Source organism: Lepisosteus oculatus, chromosome 9 (assembly GCF_040954835.1).
Source record: "Lepisosteus oculatus isolate fLepOcu1 chromosome 9, fLepOcu1.hap2, whole genome shotgun sequence".
NCBI classification, from domain to species: Eukaryota; Metazoa; Chordata; class Actinopteri; order Semionotiformes; family Lepisosteidae; genus Lepisosteus; species Lepisosteus oculatus.
The window spans coordinates 29,174,013-29,193,014 of NC_090704.1; the positions used below are offsets into that span (position 1 = coordinate 29,174,013).

Below are 19,002 nucleotides of genomic sequence, written 5' to 3' on the forward strand. Positions count from 1 at the left end.
AACGTGAAGATGAGTGAAGGAAAAATCATTTAGATCAACCACATGATGAAGCCACTGGGAGCTCAGCTGGAGTTTGCCAGCACTAATGATACAACATCAATGGAGGTGCAGGCCTCAGGAAGACTTTTAATGTTTGAAAATATATTCATTAGTTAGGAACAATTAAGGGTGCCAAATCAGCATGCTCTACTTCCATTCCTGGCTGCAAGCTCTGGAAAGTCATTTCAATAGCTGCTTCTAGAAACAGCTGGGCTGAAAAAGCTCTTGACCCGAGCCAAGCCAGGCATTACCGTGGCTTAATTAATCAAAGCACGTGAAAGGTCATGGCTAGAGGTCCTTGAGAACATGTTTTATTGTAATGCAACGCTAGGCAATGCTGCATTATGGGGAGGCCACTCTCGAGCACAAAGGAGGGCGGAAGTGCGAGGTGCGTACTGTGAGGCCAGCCGGGGCCGGCGCAGAGACACGCTGTGGCTCCTCTTCCACGCCTTGGTCTTCTGGCGGTTCCTCACGCCGTCCTCCTGGTCCATCATCTGCTCCAGGAGGGTCTGGTCATCGGCGTTGAGCGGAGCCACCGAGATGTCACGGACGGCCCGGAATTCACCACAGTTATTCAGGTGCTCATTCTCCAGGCGGAAGAAGTTCCACACGAAGCGCCTGAGGAGGAGAGCAGAGCGGTTAGGCGGGGAGAGGAACGGGGCTCAGCTCGGACACCCCAACACTGGCTGCCCAGATTAGTACCTGAGCATCAGAACCTTCCTCTAGATACGTGACTCTACCACACTTGTGCAAGTAGGAACTACTCTGGGTCCAGACTTGAACAGCGCCACCTCAAGGTTTTTAAATGGCTAAAGGAAGCTGCAATGCCAAACAAGGTCTTTACACCCCTGTTACTTAAATAAAATATATTAGCATCATTGCACAGAACTCAAACCATTCTTCTTTTCATAAATAATGCAGAAAAAAATACATAAACACCAGAATAATGCACTTAAAAATAAAACAAAGAAACGTCATCAATGGAGGACAGTAGGCCTTGGCATGGTAATCTGCCCCCATAGACTGCTGTTCTAACACTTCAGAGCCAGAGGCATTGAAACACCAATCCCAGATAAGCAGATTGCCTTTCAAATCAGGGTTTTTACTACAATGCAATATTTATTCCACTTTTAAAAATATTCTAAACTAAAATCAAGCTATATAACATACAAAGGGGGTTAAATGAGGAAAACTTTTTTTATTCAGCATCATCTGAATGCTGTGAAAACTGAATGTTTTTAAAAAGTGGATATATCCACATTAAAAAAAAATTGGAATGTCTTTCCATTAAATTTTATCCCAGACCATTATGTTATCCATTCTCCACATCACCAACTAAACTATATGAAACTTTTTTCATCCCTGAGTTTTTAGAGACACTGAGGAAAAGCGTTACATTTTGTAATTTATCCCTTAAAAGTAAAAGTATAAACATGTAATACTAGTATGTAGTGATAAGACATAAGTAAATAAAAAAAACAATATGTAATATTATTTGTTCTAAAATAAAATGTCACGACAATGTATTTTTCTACTAAGTTAGCAGCAAATGAATAAATATTAAATTAAATTTTTCATGGACTATAAAGAAGACAGGACTCCTACTGCAGCCTGAGCGATTCACAACTACCAGTTTTAGCGTATTTCAAACTTGAAACCATATTTTTGGTCAATTCCCCTAAGATAATATGACAGTCTACATTTCTGATTCAGCGTCCGAGTCTGGACAAGAGAGAGAAGCTCATTACATCTGGATGAGATCAAACTCCTTGCCCTCCAGCCCAGTACCTGCCCGAATGTTCCTGCTGGGTATATACAAGATGGGTGATACAATATCAGGGTCCTCCAAACTCCAGTGTCTTCTCGACCTGGTAGAGATCTCAGCTACAGTATGTAGGTGAAAACACTTAACTAATCAATCTTATTATTTAAATTGCTGGGATTTATTTATAAACTTTTGGCCTATTATGAAAGCTGATCTCATAGGAACATCAGAAAGCCTAGGTTTTCAGTAGCTAATTGATCTGAAGATCTCATCAAGAAGAGATGGTATTGGCTTTCACAACATGGATGGTACTAGACTCCCACTGCTGTTTGTGTAAAGTTGTCCAGTTTTCCCTGAATACCTAAAACCTCCTATTCACCATTTTAAACACACCTTGCCTTAGTTTTCATTTGTGTCCTCTGGATCACATTTCACTCTTGGCACTGAAGACCTCCACTGGTTTGACACTGAATAATTGAATATCCAAGCCCCCTCACAGTTTTCTCCCTTCAGACTGAGAAGATTCATTTCTTTCAGCCTGTCAGTGCTGCTCTGAGCCCAGGCATTTACCTGGCTACTCTTCTCTGTATAGAGTCCAAAGCACCAGTATACAGTAGGTTTTTCTAAAGCGGTGACCAAAACTGAACACAGTTTTCTCAATTTTATTTTACTGCTGCATTGTGCTTTTTAAACAAAACCCCCACGAGGTTTGGATGTGAGTTAGCCGAGCACCCCGCCTTACCGGAAGACCTCCAGGGGCGCCAGCACTGTGGAGAGGATGTCGTCGGCGGACGGGAACACGTCCATGGTGGAGATGGTGGTCTTGATGATCCAGGCGAAGCGCAGGATGATGTCTTCCACGATGGCACAGTAGTAGTAGGCCTGTGGCAGAGTGACAGCCATCTGTCAAGCCCCTCCCCAGACAGAGGCAGACCAGCAGCCTGCACTGTCAGACCAACCACTTCCTTTCACACCACGAGCAGATTGCCAACAGCTGGTCTGAGGCACCTGGAGGAGGACTGACGCAGCTCTCACTGCTGCGCTGGCTCACCCCCAGCTCACAGGAGCATGGCACCATGTGAAAACCTCACGACAGACAGCTAGTAGTGTCTGCCTACCTTAGTGTGAGTCTCTTTTATAACTGCAGCTTAAAAAATTACTACAGTTTTACCTTGTAATATTCATTTTTCCCCCCTAAAAACCAATAAACATTTGAACATCAAATAATATTTTTCTCACATCAAGCTGAAAAGCCTCAGCTCTTTTAGTCTGATAGTGTTGCTCTGAGCCCAGGCATGTACTCGTCTGCTCTTCTCTGGACAGATTCCAGAACAGCAGTATATCTTTTTCCATATGTGATGACCTGAACTGAAGACAATTTTCTCTATGATTTCTTACCCAGTGCACCTCACGATTTTAACAAAACATCCATTGATTTAAACTGTACACTTCTAGCTATATATCTTACATTTAGTTTGTGATATTAAATGCTTCTCTACATTGTCTAGAAGATGGAAATTAGGGCACATAAACACTTTTTAATCTTTTTAATAGGCACCTACGAGATGTTTTTCCTTTCCATATTTGTAGTTTTATGTTTCTTCTACCTTCATCTAGCACCTTTCTATATTAACTGTTATTCTACCTGAATTGTTTTGATTTTTCTTTGCCATCTCTAAAATATTTGCCAATCCTCATTGTTAGATAGCAATAGACTATACCAGAATCGAAGTCATTGATATAAACTAGGAAAAACAGTGGTCTCAGTTCCGATTCCTGTGGCACTCCATTAATTATATCAACCCTAAATTTGTGTATGTATCCATTAGAAACTTATTGCAATACAGAAGATCTTTAATTCGAATTACTTTTTCTACAACCTTACATACAATAAGACACAATGGCCAATAATTACTCACTCTTGCTTGACTGTTTGTAAATATTAGATCATTAGTGCCTTCCCCTCAATCATTATTAGGTTTGTCTTCCATTACAGTTTTTAGCAACTTCTTCATTTTCACACTGACGAATATCACACATTCACAATTTCATTATACCGTACAAGAACAAGACTGCATTATAGTTTAGATGTGAATACAGTGGACTGTAGCATATGCATACCCCCCTAACAATATGCCCTTAGAAACTTAAAAAAAAAAAAGACCAATATACTGTACACTCTGAGATCCTGGACTCTTCTAGATTAAATTCTGAACGCTCTTTTTGATGTACGGGTACAGAGTAGAGTACACCTCCACCTCTCTGGACTCTCCCGTCTCTTCAGATTGTTGATTATCCACTCTCGCTGTATTTGTTACCGCCCCTCTTCATTATTTTTCAGTTCCATTAGAATTGCCTGCTAATGCAGTAGTTTTCAGATGAACTGACCAATGACTAGTTCACTAATTCAATGAAATACCTAGGAGCTGCTGTAGAAGGGAAAGCAGGAGACCGGGACCACAGCTGGAAAGGAGTCTGCCGCAGAGCTAGAGAGGATTTCCCTCTTACCTTCTGGGGGTAGACGATCTCTTCTCGCAGGAAGGTGTTTTCCCCAGCGTTCTTGTCAAACAGCCCCCAGTCCATTTTCAGGTCCCAGATGAGCGTGTAGAGTGAACTGATCACGGAGAAGACGATCATCAGGTAGAAGAACACCTGCGAATCGGAGTCATCCTGGTCTGGGAGCACAAACACACACACCCAACGAGCTGTTGTTAACGCATGGCATCTCTCAATTCAAAATCAAAATCACTTCTCTCTTTACTAGTCCTGTTGTTCCTGGTCTCTGGGCAGATGGCATGAGGAATTCTCAGGGGTGTTGTAAAGCACAGCACTGGGTATTGTAATGCTTACTTTAAGCAGCTCTGTGTGCATTAAGAACCCCTGTAGATGTCTTTCTGAATGTACTGCGTATCATTTACTGGAATGAATCTCCAGTTGTTTCCACAGGGCAGCATGAGCCCCACTCTAAATGCTCCCCCATTTCAATACCACTCTTTCAGCTTTCAGGAAAAACCCTCAAGCCATAGGCTTGCTTCACCTGTTAGGAATGAAAAAATCGTGTTTTGTGGGGAATACAACACCATAAACCACAATCATACAAAACAACTGTTCCTCTGTGTTGCAGATTGCAGTTAAGTTTAAATGAATACTGAACCAGAGAGCAGTTAAAACAGAAGTAGATTAAACCATCTCTTTTGGTCCGACCTGCGCTACTGCCCGGGTGACCCAGCAGAGGGAGCTCCATTTACAGAGTCTTCAGCACATGTCCTTTTCCTCCATTTCTTTCAGCACTAAAACAGCACTTGCTTCCACAATCAACTCATGGTTGGATTTGATTCTTTTAAAACACTTACGGAGACTGCTTCACCTTTTCTGATTTTCCGAGTTTGCATGTTTGCATATAATATGTTGTCAAAATGTAATAGTGCCGTCATTAGTATTGAAAACTTATTTTTTTCTGACAGACCCATAGCTTTGTAAATATCTATAAGTCATGAAAAAGGTCTAGCAGCTTAACTAAACGAGGGCTATACAGTCATACACAGGAGTCTGTAGACGCACTGTTGGAACACATGTTCTTGCAGTCAGTGGTGAGAAGCGAAGCTGAGAAGCCTTGTTTATCAGTGGCTGCAGTTGATCTCTACTGACAGAATGAAACGCCTGTTCTAGAGCAGCTACCAAGTCTTTAACTCGCTGTGGCAGACTTCAGAGTCAATAAAGAGCTTCTGACAGGGACACTGAACCCTGAGAACATGATAACCCTGGTCCAGAGTGGCAGATCACGCTATCGGAAGACAAAAAAAACATTTCTTTCAAGAGTTGTGGCATTCTCTAGGCAATGTTAATGTTTTCCAGTTTATTTTAAGAAGACAGTTGGCTCAGCTTGACAAAAACAAGTTAGGTAGGCTGAACAGACAGAACACATCCTCTCGTTCGTAACCATTCTTATGTTGTACATTTCTGTTTCACAGATGTTTGAGATTCAACAATATGTCAAGGTAGTTTATTGCTGGCCTCCTGAATGGTTCAACCAGTAAAGGAGCTTGCCTGAGAAAACAAGACGTGATGTTTATTCCAGCACGGACAAGTAATTGTTGGGGCTTTGCTGAACATGGCTAAATATAAAAATAGAGAAAAATGGTGTCAGCATAGTACTATCAGTACTCATGTGCTGGCAGAACTTTTAAAACACCACCCTTGCAGGCCTCCTGCAAAATTCTCTATTATTTTCTTGTCAGAAAAAAACAGGTGCAAGCAACAGTAAAATCAGACCAAATAGCAATCAGACCATACCAAAGAGAGGAACAGAAAAACAAGGTTGAGCGTTTTTACTCTGCAAGGATAGGTAAAAATGTGGTGTTTTCAAACCAGGAGCAGCAAGGAGATTCTGCTTTTCCATCTCACTCAACAACTTGATGACATGTGGTTCCGAATACATCTGTACTGTTAGATGCGTGCCTGCATAAACTGAGGTAAATAAAGAAATGCCATTTCAGTCATGCACTGCAGTCCACAGCTCCAGGTGCTACTGTGTTATTTACTCTTTCATCACGTTACCTACTGTAGCTCATTTATCCACGTTTTTGGGGGAAAAAACTGGGAAAACATTGCTAATAAAAATATCTCTTATCTACCTCTTATCTTTTTGATCCTTTTGTTTATTTTAATATCACCCAAGGGGGAATGACCTCTTTTTAAGAATGACTAATGGGCTGAGATTCATTGTTCCAGGTGATTTGAAGCATTAAATTTGCTGCTACGCTACCACATGTGATCTACACTTGTAATTGCTTTAAGGTCTCTGCGAAAGATAATGGCAGCCACAGTGCACTACCACAAGACTAGGCATATGCGTCTAGCCAGTGGTTAAAGCCAGCACACTTTAAATATCAATGAAGTTGCGACATTCTGTCAAATACTATTGCTAATGACAAGCAGACTTTTCCTTATATTGAAATAAGCAAAGTCAGATTGCACAAACTCAGCACCTTGTGTTGAGCTTGTGTTCCTGCAGCCTAAGATGATCTACTGGGATATTAAAAAGGAGCAAAGGTTAAGTCAGGGTCAGAAAATGGCAGAACAGCAGGACACGTTTTAAGTATGAAATTGCTTAACTTGTGAAGTTCATGAAGGTGCACGAAGAGAGACATTTAAAAAACTGGTTATGTGTAGATGTTATGGTGAAAGATATGGACAGAGTGCCATACAGAGTAACAAGAAACAACAGTAGGTAACAATGAGGTAGTCCGCTTGCAGCGGGATAGTTTTATTAAACTTACCCATTCTAATATGAAAAAGGACAAAAAGAAGGCTCAGTTGTAATTAGTGTACAAGCCACTAGTGAAAAGAGCATCTGAAATGTTTGCAGGTAAAGAAAAACATTTAAAAAATAGGATGACTTTTAAGCACACATCCACAAGCCCGTGATCGGTGTGCTGCAGAAAAGGGAGTCCTTATTCTGCATCTCCTGAAGTGAGAGCCATGTTAGTCTTAATTGTGCTGAGCTGCAGTATAAAACTCATGATTAGAAAATCTACGTGAAGCACTTCATAAGCTCACACAGGGAACAGTCCTTAATGAGCATGAATTCAGTTAGTACAAGGAAAATAATTCATCCTAAACTCTATCTTTCTACAGTAAGTGCCAAAGTTTGGCAGTCGCAGTAGAACAGGATCTGCAAATAAGAGGAACACACGAACATCTCTCTCTCTTGTTTTCATTCACTTGAGAGTGGAGGCACTTAGCCAAACTGCTGAAGTGGGTATTCTACACGCTGGGCCAGAACTGAACAGGACACCCTAAATAAATCACAAGAAAATTTTAAGTGTAGCCGATGAATATGAATCTACAGCCTGGGGTTTGAGTGTAAGGTTAGACCTCTCATTCGCCGAGACATCAATATTTTAAAGCTCTGCAAATATTAAGCATTCCAAAACCTTTTCACTTTTAAGCATACATTTGCTCTCATCCATGCAGCGTATACTGAGACAGGCAGAACAATGAGATGTGTATTAAAGAGAGGTTGTGATCTTGGCATGCAAGAAGCAAAGGTAAAAAAAGAGGAACTAGCATGGATAATATATCACTGAGACTGAGAGCATCTACCTCTGTGATTCAGGGGATATACCAGCAGCCATATCACCCTGCAACTCACAACTGGCAACCCACTGAGGCTCAGCAGGTGTGAACCTGGTCAGTACCTGGATGGGAGACCTCCTGGGAAAAACTAAGGTTGCTGCTGGAAGAGGTGTTAGTGGGGCCAGCAGGGGGCGCTCACCCTGCGGTCCATGTGGGTCCTAATGTCCCAGTATAGTGACGGGGACACTATACTGTAAACAGGCGACGTCCATCGGATGAGACGTAAAACCGAGGTCCTGACTCTCTGTGGTCATTAAAAATCCCAGGGCTTTTCTCGAAAAGAGTAGGGGTGTAACCCCGGTGTCCTGGCCAAAATTTTAAATTGGCCCTCACCAATTATGGCCTCCTAATAATCCCCCTCTCTGAATTGGCTACATTACTCTGCTCTCCTCCCCACTGATAGCTGATGTGTGGTGAGCGTTCTGGCGCACTATGACTGCTGTCGCATCATCCAGGTGGATGCTGCACATTGGTGGTGGTGGAGGGGAGTCCCCATTACCTGTAAAGCACTTTGAGTGGAGTGGAGTGAGTGGAGTGTCCAGAAAAGCGCTATATACGTGTAAGCAATTATTATTATTATGTTTGAAAGCATCTTCATGGAGCAACAATGGTTACGTAAATATAGGACACCGAGGCTGATGTACAAGAAAGAAACAAAAAAGACTTCAATCATCCATATTATTTTAAATAATTTTTAAATTCAAATTTATTTTCTCATACACTTACTCCCAAAATTCCCCTGCCTGTGCACAGTAAGTGCAAAACAGGACCACTTCAAGGCCAACTGCAAAAGGACAACTGGAAGAAATCTGTCTGTGAACAACATGCAGCTCTGCAGAAGGGCTGAGCACAAGCGGAGCCAGCACTCCTCTGTGTCTGCTGAGCTCACTATTGTGCTGCAAGCTGGAGGCCCCTTCTGTGTGAGGCTCCCATACTCTAGGCTATGGTGGGTCACTGCAGATTCGAAGTCCAACTAGCACCTAAACATTTACGTTGAATCTTTAACAGTTTAAATGACATATAGAGCTCTCACATGTCCTAAATACTAAAATGTGATATGAAAACCCTCCCTTTTATGTAAATACAATACGTTTAATGAAAAAGATGCTGTAGGAGCAAGCTGGTTCATCTCAGGATGATGAAAATAATACCGACACCCTCGAGATTTTGGAAGATCCAAAAGTGAATCGTTGTACTTTCAGCGGTACAATGGGGCTTCGCACACAGGCACTCATACTCACACACGCCTGCAAAGAGATAAACTAATATCATATACAGTCATGCCCAAGCCTCATTGCTATTCTGTTGGTGTCTAGGAGACATGTTCTCTCTGCAGGCAGGCAATTATAACTCAATCTCCTCCAGCAAATCCCCTTCCCCCCATGCCTGCTGCCGAAGAGAAAGCAGGGCATTGGTATTCCTCGTCACGCAGCCCAGTTATTGCTCCACTTACAAAAGTCATTTCGTGCTCTGCCTCTGCTATTGGTTGTACAGTGACTGCAGCTCACTTGAGGGGGGATTACAGAGCCTGTCATTCATTGATGACTGGGGGCAATGGAGTGTAGTATGAAGTCCAAGCAGGAGGCAAACCACCAGCACTGCAGCCAAGACCCTTGAACCAGGAAATGAACCACAATGAGAGTCAAGGTCCCGGAACAATGTAGTCCAGTAACAATCGCAGCTAAGAGCCTAGAACCAGGCAATGAACCACAATGAGAGTCAAGGTTCCGGAACAATGTAGTCCAGTAACAATCCCAGATAAGACTCTAGAACCAGGCACTGAACCACAATGAGGGCAAAGGCCCTGGAACCAAGAACCTAGAACTCCTAATAAAACTCCCGTCACTGTCTAAAATCCAGAACTCCAGAGAATTTGAAGTTTTCACATTTTCTGTAATTTTATATTGCTCTACAAAATGATATCAAAAGAAGGCTGACACTGACACTTTAACAAGCACGGGTCACAGCTCAACGAAAAATGCCGACTGCACTAGTATTTTACCAGAAGCGCCATAAACAGGTACTTCACTGTCCCTGATGGATCCATAATTCCCATGCTGTACACAAGGTAAAACAACCCAACGGCATGTTCATGTTTCTTAATTCAGTTGGAAATCAAGACCGTCTATCTCATAATTCTCAGGTCAGTACAAAATTTTAATGCACACTTTTCTAGGTTTAGTGTTCTACCATACATACAGTAGCAATTCTGATGTCAGAAACTGTATAAAAATTATGCTAACAATCTCAGAATTAAAGATAATTTTCAGAAGATTTCAGAAGAATTTTAAGCTATGTTCTGATACCATAAAGACAATGTTCTTCAAACTGAAGGCGAGCTGATGGACTTTCACTTCTCTGCCTTGGGCACTTCTCCCTGCTGGGCATGTTTCATGAACATGATACCTTGAGAACTGACACTGGAGGCACCAATGGAGCCAATTTCCTGCCAAGATTGTATTATACTGCTCAACAAACAAACTAAAACCAAAAGGTAACAGCAACCAAGAATGCATTTTTCATCATTGAACATTATTACACTCCAATTCAACCGTTACAAGGATATTTGTTCTTCACTGCTGTTCATGAGATATGAATGGTCAGCAGAGCAGAAGAAATGCCCATTTAGTACCAGATCCACTGCTGGAAAATGAAAAATTGATTTCAGGTTGGACTTAAAAATACAATTTCAATACAAGAAATCTTTTAATCCAGCTTTTTCAAAGTTTAGTTCCAGCTTTGTCCTTGGTTGACACGGGCAACTCAATGGTCTGAGTCCTCCTGGTTTTAAAGCTGGTTTTTGATTAGCAAACTGCTAATCAATACAACTTCATTAATACAACTTCAAACTCATCCACATAATTAGCTCAATTGAAACTGAAGCAACAAATACAGAGGAGCCCATGACCTTCAAGAAATGCTGTTGTCTATAATCTGTACATTACAAAAGAGGACTATTATATTTTGAAGTCTAATTTGAATGCACTGATATAGAAAAGACCACTATAAATCTTACACTTTAAATACAGTAATCACCAAATGGAGTGAAAAATAAATTGAACATGGTTTCTTTCCTGTGAATGTTACATATTGTAGCAATGATAAAGATATGCATTTACTGTATACTTGTAGTGGTTAACCATGAAACTTGTGGAGTGCATAATAACTGATGCTTTTGTATTTAAGCTTTTAACTTGGATGACGGATGCAGACAGAAATAGGTGTGTTGTTTGTGATTTGCATTTGATTTGCAATGATCTTTGATATTGCGTCAAGAATTTAACTGACATTGGGCTGACAGCTTCATTGATTTCATGTGTCCACTGACACAAAGGTTTTGAATTGAGAATGTTTACATTCTAAATGCAGCTCCTCCATCACTTTACAGACAGGCAGAGCGTCTGCTGAGGCTCAGACGGCTCGGGGGAGATACTGGGGGACCCTGCCAAAAATGGGGATGTACTGTAGGCTGCATCTTTGTTTTGGCAAGAAGCATTAAACTATGTAACAGCAAGAGCATCTTAATAATAAAGACATAAGTCATAAATTGTGTTATGTGCTTTCAACATTACCCAAAGAAATAGTAAAAAAAAAAAGATCTTTTCACTGAAAAGAGACCTGTCATTTGAAATATTTTTCCACACTCTTTTCTTCATTCACTCATAGTACAGTAAATGGAGTTTCTTGCTACTCTGCCTTCACCATTTGTCTACTGTGAAGACAAATGGTGGAAAGATCTGCATTTCCTGATCTTTCTGGCTGTGCCTGGTCACTCACTGCTAATCATAAAGCAATCCATTGGCTTTGTGAATACTTTTTTGAGTACCTGTATTAAGTGCCTTTGTAATTTTCTCTGCTCAGGACCAAAGAGAATCAGTTCCATTGTCTTATCTTTGTATGCTGATCTTTTTAGACCTGGAAGTATTCTGGTTGCTCTGTGTAGTGCACTGTACACTAAAGTAAGGTCTACTAGTGCATTGTAGAACATTAACATGCCTTCTATGCTGTTAAATGTTTATAGGCACTTCCCTATATTGTACAGAGGAGGAGCCAATATGGTTGAGCTAAACTGAACAAAGTGAATTAGAAGAAAGATTAATTCGTTTTAACTTCCACGGCCCTTTTCAAAGTGGTTTCTTCTACTTCAATGCCTCCATTCTGGTAATTATCAAGTGAATTTGAACTATCTGGATGTACAACTTTGCACTAATCCATATGACCTTGTCAAACTCGTAATTGTCAGGCTGCTTTTGCAAGCGTAACTGAACATCAGTTTGTACTAGTTTCATTAACAAAGAACAAAAAAGGAGTGTCATAGCTAGCAGATGCAGTGCTGGGAAAATGAAATGCATTTCATCATGATTTTGATTTATCAGGACAGTAAACAGGAATATAAACCAGGACCCTCCCCAGGGGAACTACTGTAAATGATTTACAGGTAGGAGGTTAAGTGTCAGGCTGCTGAAGGACAACATGAGGATGGCAAGTGAGAGAAATCTGCAGTGAGTTTGGAGGACAGCTGGGGTTGAGGTCCAAAGTGAAGTCAGGGTCAGAGTCAGAGCTAGGAATGGGGTGATGGCTGAGTTTAGGATAAGGCTTTTTTCGTGTTAAAATCGGGGTACACATCAGAAGTGAAGTAAGAGTTTGGGTTGAGCTAATGCTTACAGTTAGGGAGGGGTTTGGATCAGGAACAAGGGTGAGGTGAGGGTCGTGTCAGGTAGATATTGGAGACCTCGGCAGGTGAGAGACAAGAGTGCTGATCCCGTACACCAGCAGCTTCTGGTGCTCAGAGAATCTTTCAGAAAGTCTCAGAGTCTCAGGGCACATGTACTTCACCGCTGTCTATTTTCACCCAGACAACGAGCATGCAACTGAGTGAATTTCATAAGCCCTGAACGATACCTTGCAGAAAAAGAAGACCAAAGGAGAAACAACCAATTATCCTGACTTCCCAATTCCATGGTACTGAAGTATTGTGCAATATGCTCATGTTAAATGAAATACTTGAAGTAGAGCTGAGGTAAAAGAACGATCAAGCATTGCGCGTAATAGAGACCTTTTGTGTATCAAGAAAAAATAGTTCAGGTGGGTAGCTGCGTCAGCATGCGTAGGCTGCAAAGGAACAAGTAATAGGTTTATTCCATGCTGAAAAAAAGAAGAAAGAGAACACAACGTTTCGGCCGTGGAGCCTACATGTTCCCAGCATATTTCAAGAAAAAATATGCTGGGAACAACACAGCACAGCACAGGACAGCAACTGTAATCACAAAAATAGCAAAACAGCAGAAAGGTTTTAACATCTTACAGTGGGTTGTGCAATTGTAGCAGGCACAAAGCATGCTCTTGTGTGACATCTTGTGGTACAGACTAGACTAACCCTTGTTTGGACCCCAGTCCCTCCTCCCCTCATCTCAACTGTTGGCAGTGCAAAGTCCTCTCCCTGGCTACAGATGCTGACAGGCTTTTCATAGCTGGAGAGCTCTGCTTGTGGTGAGTGTTTTATACCAGAGCAAAGCTCTTTATTAGCATGCACATCCAGCCAACTGCAGCAGCATACACTGATCAGGGAGATTCACTGAAGCAGAAGAGCGCAGGGAATTTGATGTCTCAGAGAAAGCCAACAATTACTGGCTGCTAATGCAACTGCATCTCATTTACATGGAAATTTTTGCTAATAACTTGGTTCGAACATAGATTGACCAGAATCTCACATATGAAAGACAAGTCATTAGTCAGTCTCTTTCTGCATGGAAAACCAATTACAGGTGAAAAAGCCATCTGACTTTCTCAAAGATTTTTAAAAACACATTGTTTCACGTCCCGAACACAGCAGAACTCACTCTCCATAGATTCTGTTTTTATATCGAAAAGGTTTAACATCTGTAGCTTTAAGTATGTCCACATCTAAGCAGAAATGTTTGACTGTTGGAACCTCACAATATTTACCTTGAAATGATAGTCATGCACTCAGCACTATATTTATAATACAATGTTTACCTGTCAAATGGCTCTTCAGAGATTGTATAGAAAGTTTTTGCTTGCATTACTTTTGTGCCACTGTCCGATATTGACAGGATTGACAGGATAAAAAAAAACAACCTTCCTACTCTTAAACGAAGAGGACGATGAGAGGATTTGATTTTAGTGCTCAGAATCTCCTCAGGCAATGACAAAGTCAACTCATTTGACATTTTTAGTTATTAACAGTGAAACATGAGTCTGAACAAGAACATTTGTGGCAGTCTAGAATGACTAATCGAGGTATATTGTTGAAGCTTGGATCAACTAGCTACGAATAACCAAAGGACCAGCACAGACCAATTAGTCTCTTCATGACACACCCAAAGAAGGCTCCACAGCCAAAACATTGTGTTTCTTCTCTTTTCAGCGTGGAATAAACCTTTACTTGTTCCTTTGCAGCCTACGCATGCTGACGCAGCTCCCTTCTTGAACTACTTAAGCCTACTTCTGCTGCAACCCATTATGCCTTCCTCCAAATCTTTTTGTAGATCTCTTCATCATTCCTTCTACTCCTACCAGGATAACTTGCTCCCTTCTCTCACCAAACCAGCATTCCGTCTCTTCACAGCGATCTGTTCCAAGACCAGGCTTTCTAACCACCTCCTAATCCTTTCCAGATGTTGTTGTTTTAATATTATCCAGAAAGGATTTCTTCTGAAATGTAACACTTTTTCCTTTGACTTTGACAACACACACACCCGAAGAAGGCTCCACAGCCAAAACGTTGTGTTTCTTTTCTTCTCTTTTCAGCGTGGAATAAAACTTCACTTGTCTCTTCATGTATGTGCCTTTCTCAAGTTCTTACTCAGTGATTTGGTTTATGAACATGAGACCCTTCTTGTGCTATCTCAGATGTCTTCCATGGTATGTGCAGGATTATGGAGGCCTGCGTGAGCAGTCAGAATTACTCCATAATCATTGTCAAGTTACTGAGTCAGCAGCCTGTGGTTTAGACAGAAGATAGTTGCACTCCGTTTTCAATCTGTGTGGATTTCCTTTGTCACCCTTAATGAAGGCCTGAGATGGCAACTGGTGATGGCAGCAGGAAAAGAAATGTCAGCCTGAGCGTAAGCGCAGAATTATAGACGTTGAAGACTGTTAATAATTACAATGGAGGATACGTGGTTTGTGGTTGTGTAGGTAATGGGGCAACTTCTCAGGTTTGGGCTTCAGCTCTCACTGCGTCTCACTGGGAAAGTGTGACTCAGCCTCCATCACCTTCAGATGAGACAGCCAGACGAGGTTCTGTTGTAAATGATTCTGCAGCAGGGGCAGATGTGCAGTTCGACCCCTATGGTCTGGAAGTCACTCTGTTAAAGTCTCAGCTACTGTACATGTCAGCTATTTTGAAAAACTAGAGTGAACAGTGAATTCTGATAGCAACTGTGCAGGCTCAAATGGGCAAATTTCACATTCATCCCTCCTCCACAGTTTGTGCAGATGGGTTTTCATGCTGAACACTTCTCACTATGCTACAGTCTCCAAAACCACTGTAGTGTTCTTCAAAAGATCGTTTAGCTTCTATGATCTGACAAGATCAGGCCAGGATTAAAAACACTGCCGAAAATGTTCACATAATGTAGACCTACAAGGAAAGCAAATATGCAAGTATATGGAAATTAATTAACAAAATAACAAAAATCACAGCAAGATGTTGGAAGAGCCATGTTAGGGCAACACAAAGTGTGAAACTTTGTAAGTTTAATCTTATCTATCCCCTTGCCCAAAATGGAAGTCAAGGTCAATGTCCTGGAATAGATGTACCTAATATCGTGAATTATCTTGAAAACTACACACAGTACTGGCCTGGTTGGTGTCTTGAATTAAAGAGATCCCCTTGGACACCCTGACTGAAACTTCAGATTTTTTGTCTTTCTCAGTACAAAGAAATACTGTATAAGAAGAAATATCCAGAACAAAAAAAGGAAAAAAACAAACAGATGAAATTTATGGTCTTTCTTCAAAAGTCAATTTCTCATGTTGTTGGACACTGAGGATGTAAATTACTTTACATGGAAGGCTCCACGGCCGAAACGTTGTGTTTCTTTTCAGCATGGAATAAACCTATTACTTGTTCCTTTGACACTATCTAAGCCTCTCCTATACTGTGCAGTGTTTCAATCACCACATTACAAAATACAGATTGCTGCTTAATAATCAGTACAGAGTAGAGCAGACAGCTGCATTCTGGGATGTGAAATCTGGAATCTCCTACACTGACAGGCTGGAGGAACTGAACCTTTTTAGTTCTGAACAAAAAAAAAGACTATGAGGGGACCTGATATGCATATTCAACATCCTCAAAGACATTGCCAAAATCTATGCAGTGGACTTCAGAATGAACAGTCAAACACAAATCAGAGGACACAAGTCGAAGTGCAATTAAAGAGCAGGAAGCATCTCTTTACCCAAAAGGTATAGGAATAAGAAACAACCTACCGAGCCATGTGGTTGAAGCTGACCTTTCAAGAAAAAGCTGGATGGGATCCTTGGTTCAATAAGCCAGTGACAACCAAATGGGTCAGACGGGCCAAAAGGCCACCTCTCAGCTGTAGATTTTATATAACTTCTGCTTGTGTCCTGCATAACCATCAGCAGCAAAATGACTGACTGCTCGTCTTATGAAGCTTAATCATATTCCATAGCAGTCGGTACCACTGCACAACTTTCATCTAAACAGGTCCTTGATGATTAAAAATGCCAGTTAATTGTTGAATTAACCCTGCTACCCAAGGTCAGTTGAATAATTAAAGATACCCTTAACAAAGTCTCATAAAGGGAATAAAATGGAACAACCAAGGCTGCTGCATCTGTTCAAAATGACTGAATTATAAATGCAATCTACGTTTAATTCTCAAGAGTTACAGTAGCTACCTTAAGGTGAAAGCAGAGTCAGAATAGAAGAATGAGCATCTCACTGGAAACAGAGAACTAATGCTGGGAGTAGCTCTTTTTTGGAAAGAGGGTACATCGTCAAGCACAAAAATTTGCTTTCCAGCTATAGTAAATAACTGTCACAGGAGATCAGTTCACGACAGGTCCTGAAGGCAGAAGCACACAGACTAGTATCTGCAGAGAACCCAGGCTCTTACCTTTGTGGGTCTTATAGAGAGCTGTGAAGGTGACCATGAAGAAGGTGGTCGAGTATTTGCCAGCGTTGACCAGGTGGGGGAAGGCCCTCTTGGTGTCACGGTAACGGCGCAGGCACTGCACAAAGCGGAACCAGGCTGGCAAGCACTTGATGATGGCCCGCAAGCCGTAGGAGTAGCTGTTGCACACCGCATTACCTGCAGGGTAGCAAGGCAACACCAGAAGAGTCATGAGCCTCTGATTCCTTACGTTGAGTGCTGAAGTACAAGAGCACTGCACAGGTTTAAAAAACACATTTTATGGGATCCATTTTTTCATTGTCCTCGTCCTGTAAAAGCTTCAAAACATAGAGAGTCCACTACCTCTCAAGCCAATATCTCTCAAACAGCATGGGTGTTTCCTTGAGGCCGGAATCTAGGAAATTTGATTCTGCGATCACTTGGGCAAAACCTGGAGAGACATTAGGTACTTCCACCTCAACAAGGTAGGAAAATGGTGATATTAGGCAGACACCTGCCACGAAGATGTACACAGTGCAATGCACCAATGTACTCTGAATTCTTGAAAGCGCAAATATTGTACTTGGAACGAAAAAATATTTTCAGGAAATAAACAATAAACGGATAAATGGCAAGTTACTTAAGCGAGCAGTCTAGTAGAAGGTGGTTACGTACAGCAATGCTTTGCTTAGTGCCGAGGATGTGTTCCTGAGAAAGCAGAACTGTGCTAACAGAGGTAATTATTGCAATGGGAATGTCTTCCAGGAGCACTGTTTCTTACATATGAGTGACTATGACTTGCATATGAGGGATTCATTGGCAAATTGGAAATGACCATACAGATATTGTTACCACAGAATAAAATTAAAAATCCATTTTAAAACAGAAGGGAGATTATTTTGCAACTATAACTATAACTATATAGAAGAAATCCATAAAAGCTGGCTACGCAGCAATACATGCAGTCAGAGCTTGAGTAGATTAACCACCGCCTGCCTTCAGTCCTCCAGCTTGGCACTGGCAGCAGACTGATGGGAGGGAGCTACATCTGCCAGTATGGGCCAGGCTGTGGCTCATCCTGGTAGACTGAGACTTCTTTTTCACTTTCCATCGCCTTTCTGATGAGCATTCACAAGCGGCACTAACTGTTCAACAAACAGACTGTTTTATACAGGTGCATTCGGAGAAATTAAAATAGTGGCCAGGACAAGGTAAATTGGGACTAAACTAGACTTTCCTGTTCCACTGTCTATAGATGTGGAAACATATTTAAGGTATGCCTGGTAAATTTAGAACCAATTTTTCAGGAAGAGTGAAAAACAAAATGTCTTTGCACTGGCAATGTCAATGGAACAGACACAAGCACACCAAAAGTCTGGCTATGCAGCTAGCACAAGAAGACTTCCCTTAACCTGATGAAAAATCTCTTCACATGTTATGAATGATTATAAATCACAAATATGAACGTTCTATTGAGAATGCATCTACCCAGAGAGGAGTCTTTATTATCCCCAAGGGACAATTTGTTTTTCAGTAGAGAACAATATGAAGAAAACACACAAACATTGCACCCATACATATACAAAAGAATCGTTAGATAAGCAAGATTATAGCCACAGGTATACGAGCACATAAAAATCCTGTTTGTTTTTAAATTTGGTAAATCTGTCTCTGCATTCTGAGGGGAGACATTGGAATTAATGAAACAAAGGCTGTAAAGTGTCCTTTAGAAGGGAATAAGCTTCACGCAAGACTCATAACTGATAGATGTGGGATAGGACCGATAAATTAACACCAACGATGTTCTGACAAGGTCTGACAAGACTCCCCAGTTTGTTCTTACTCTTCAGATTTAGATTCCCAAAACAGAATAGCACAGTGAAAGTGAAAGCTGATTCAATTAAAGACTAATAAGACATGATCAATGAATAATCAATGAATTAACAACCC

General features: G+C 41.2%; 1 protein-coding gene across 4 annotated transcripts in view; it reads right to left on the reverse strand.

Moving 5' to 3' along the window:
* The window catches only part of xpr1a (xenotropic and polytropic retrovirus receptor 1a), a 160,888-nt gene that overhangs the window by 10,763 nt on the left and 131,123 nt on the right, over window positions 1-19,002 (reverse strand). For all 4 annotated transcript variants that reach the window (XM_069194341.1, XM_069194342.1, XM_069194340.1 and 1 more), the window contains 4 exons: window positions 17,056-17,250; window positions 4,313-4,479; window positions 2,547-2,686; window positions 436-657 (listed from right to left, as the gene is read on the reverse strand). In XM_069194341.1, the coding sequence (XP_069050442.1) occupies window positions 436-657; window positions 2,547-2,686; window positions 4,313-4,479; window positions 17,056-17,250 (724 nt within the window). The remainder of the gene's footprint in view (window positions 1-435; window positions 658-2,546; window positions 2,687-4,312; window positions 4,480-17,055; window positions 17,251-19,002) is intronic.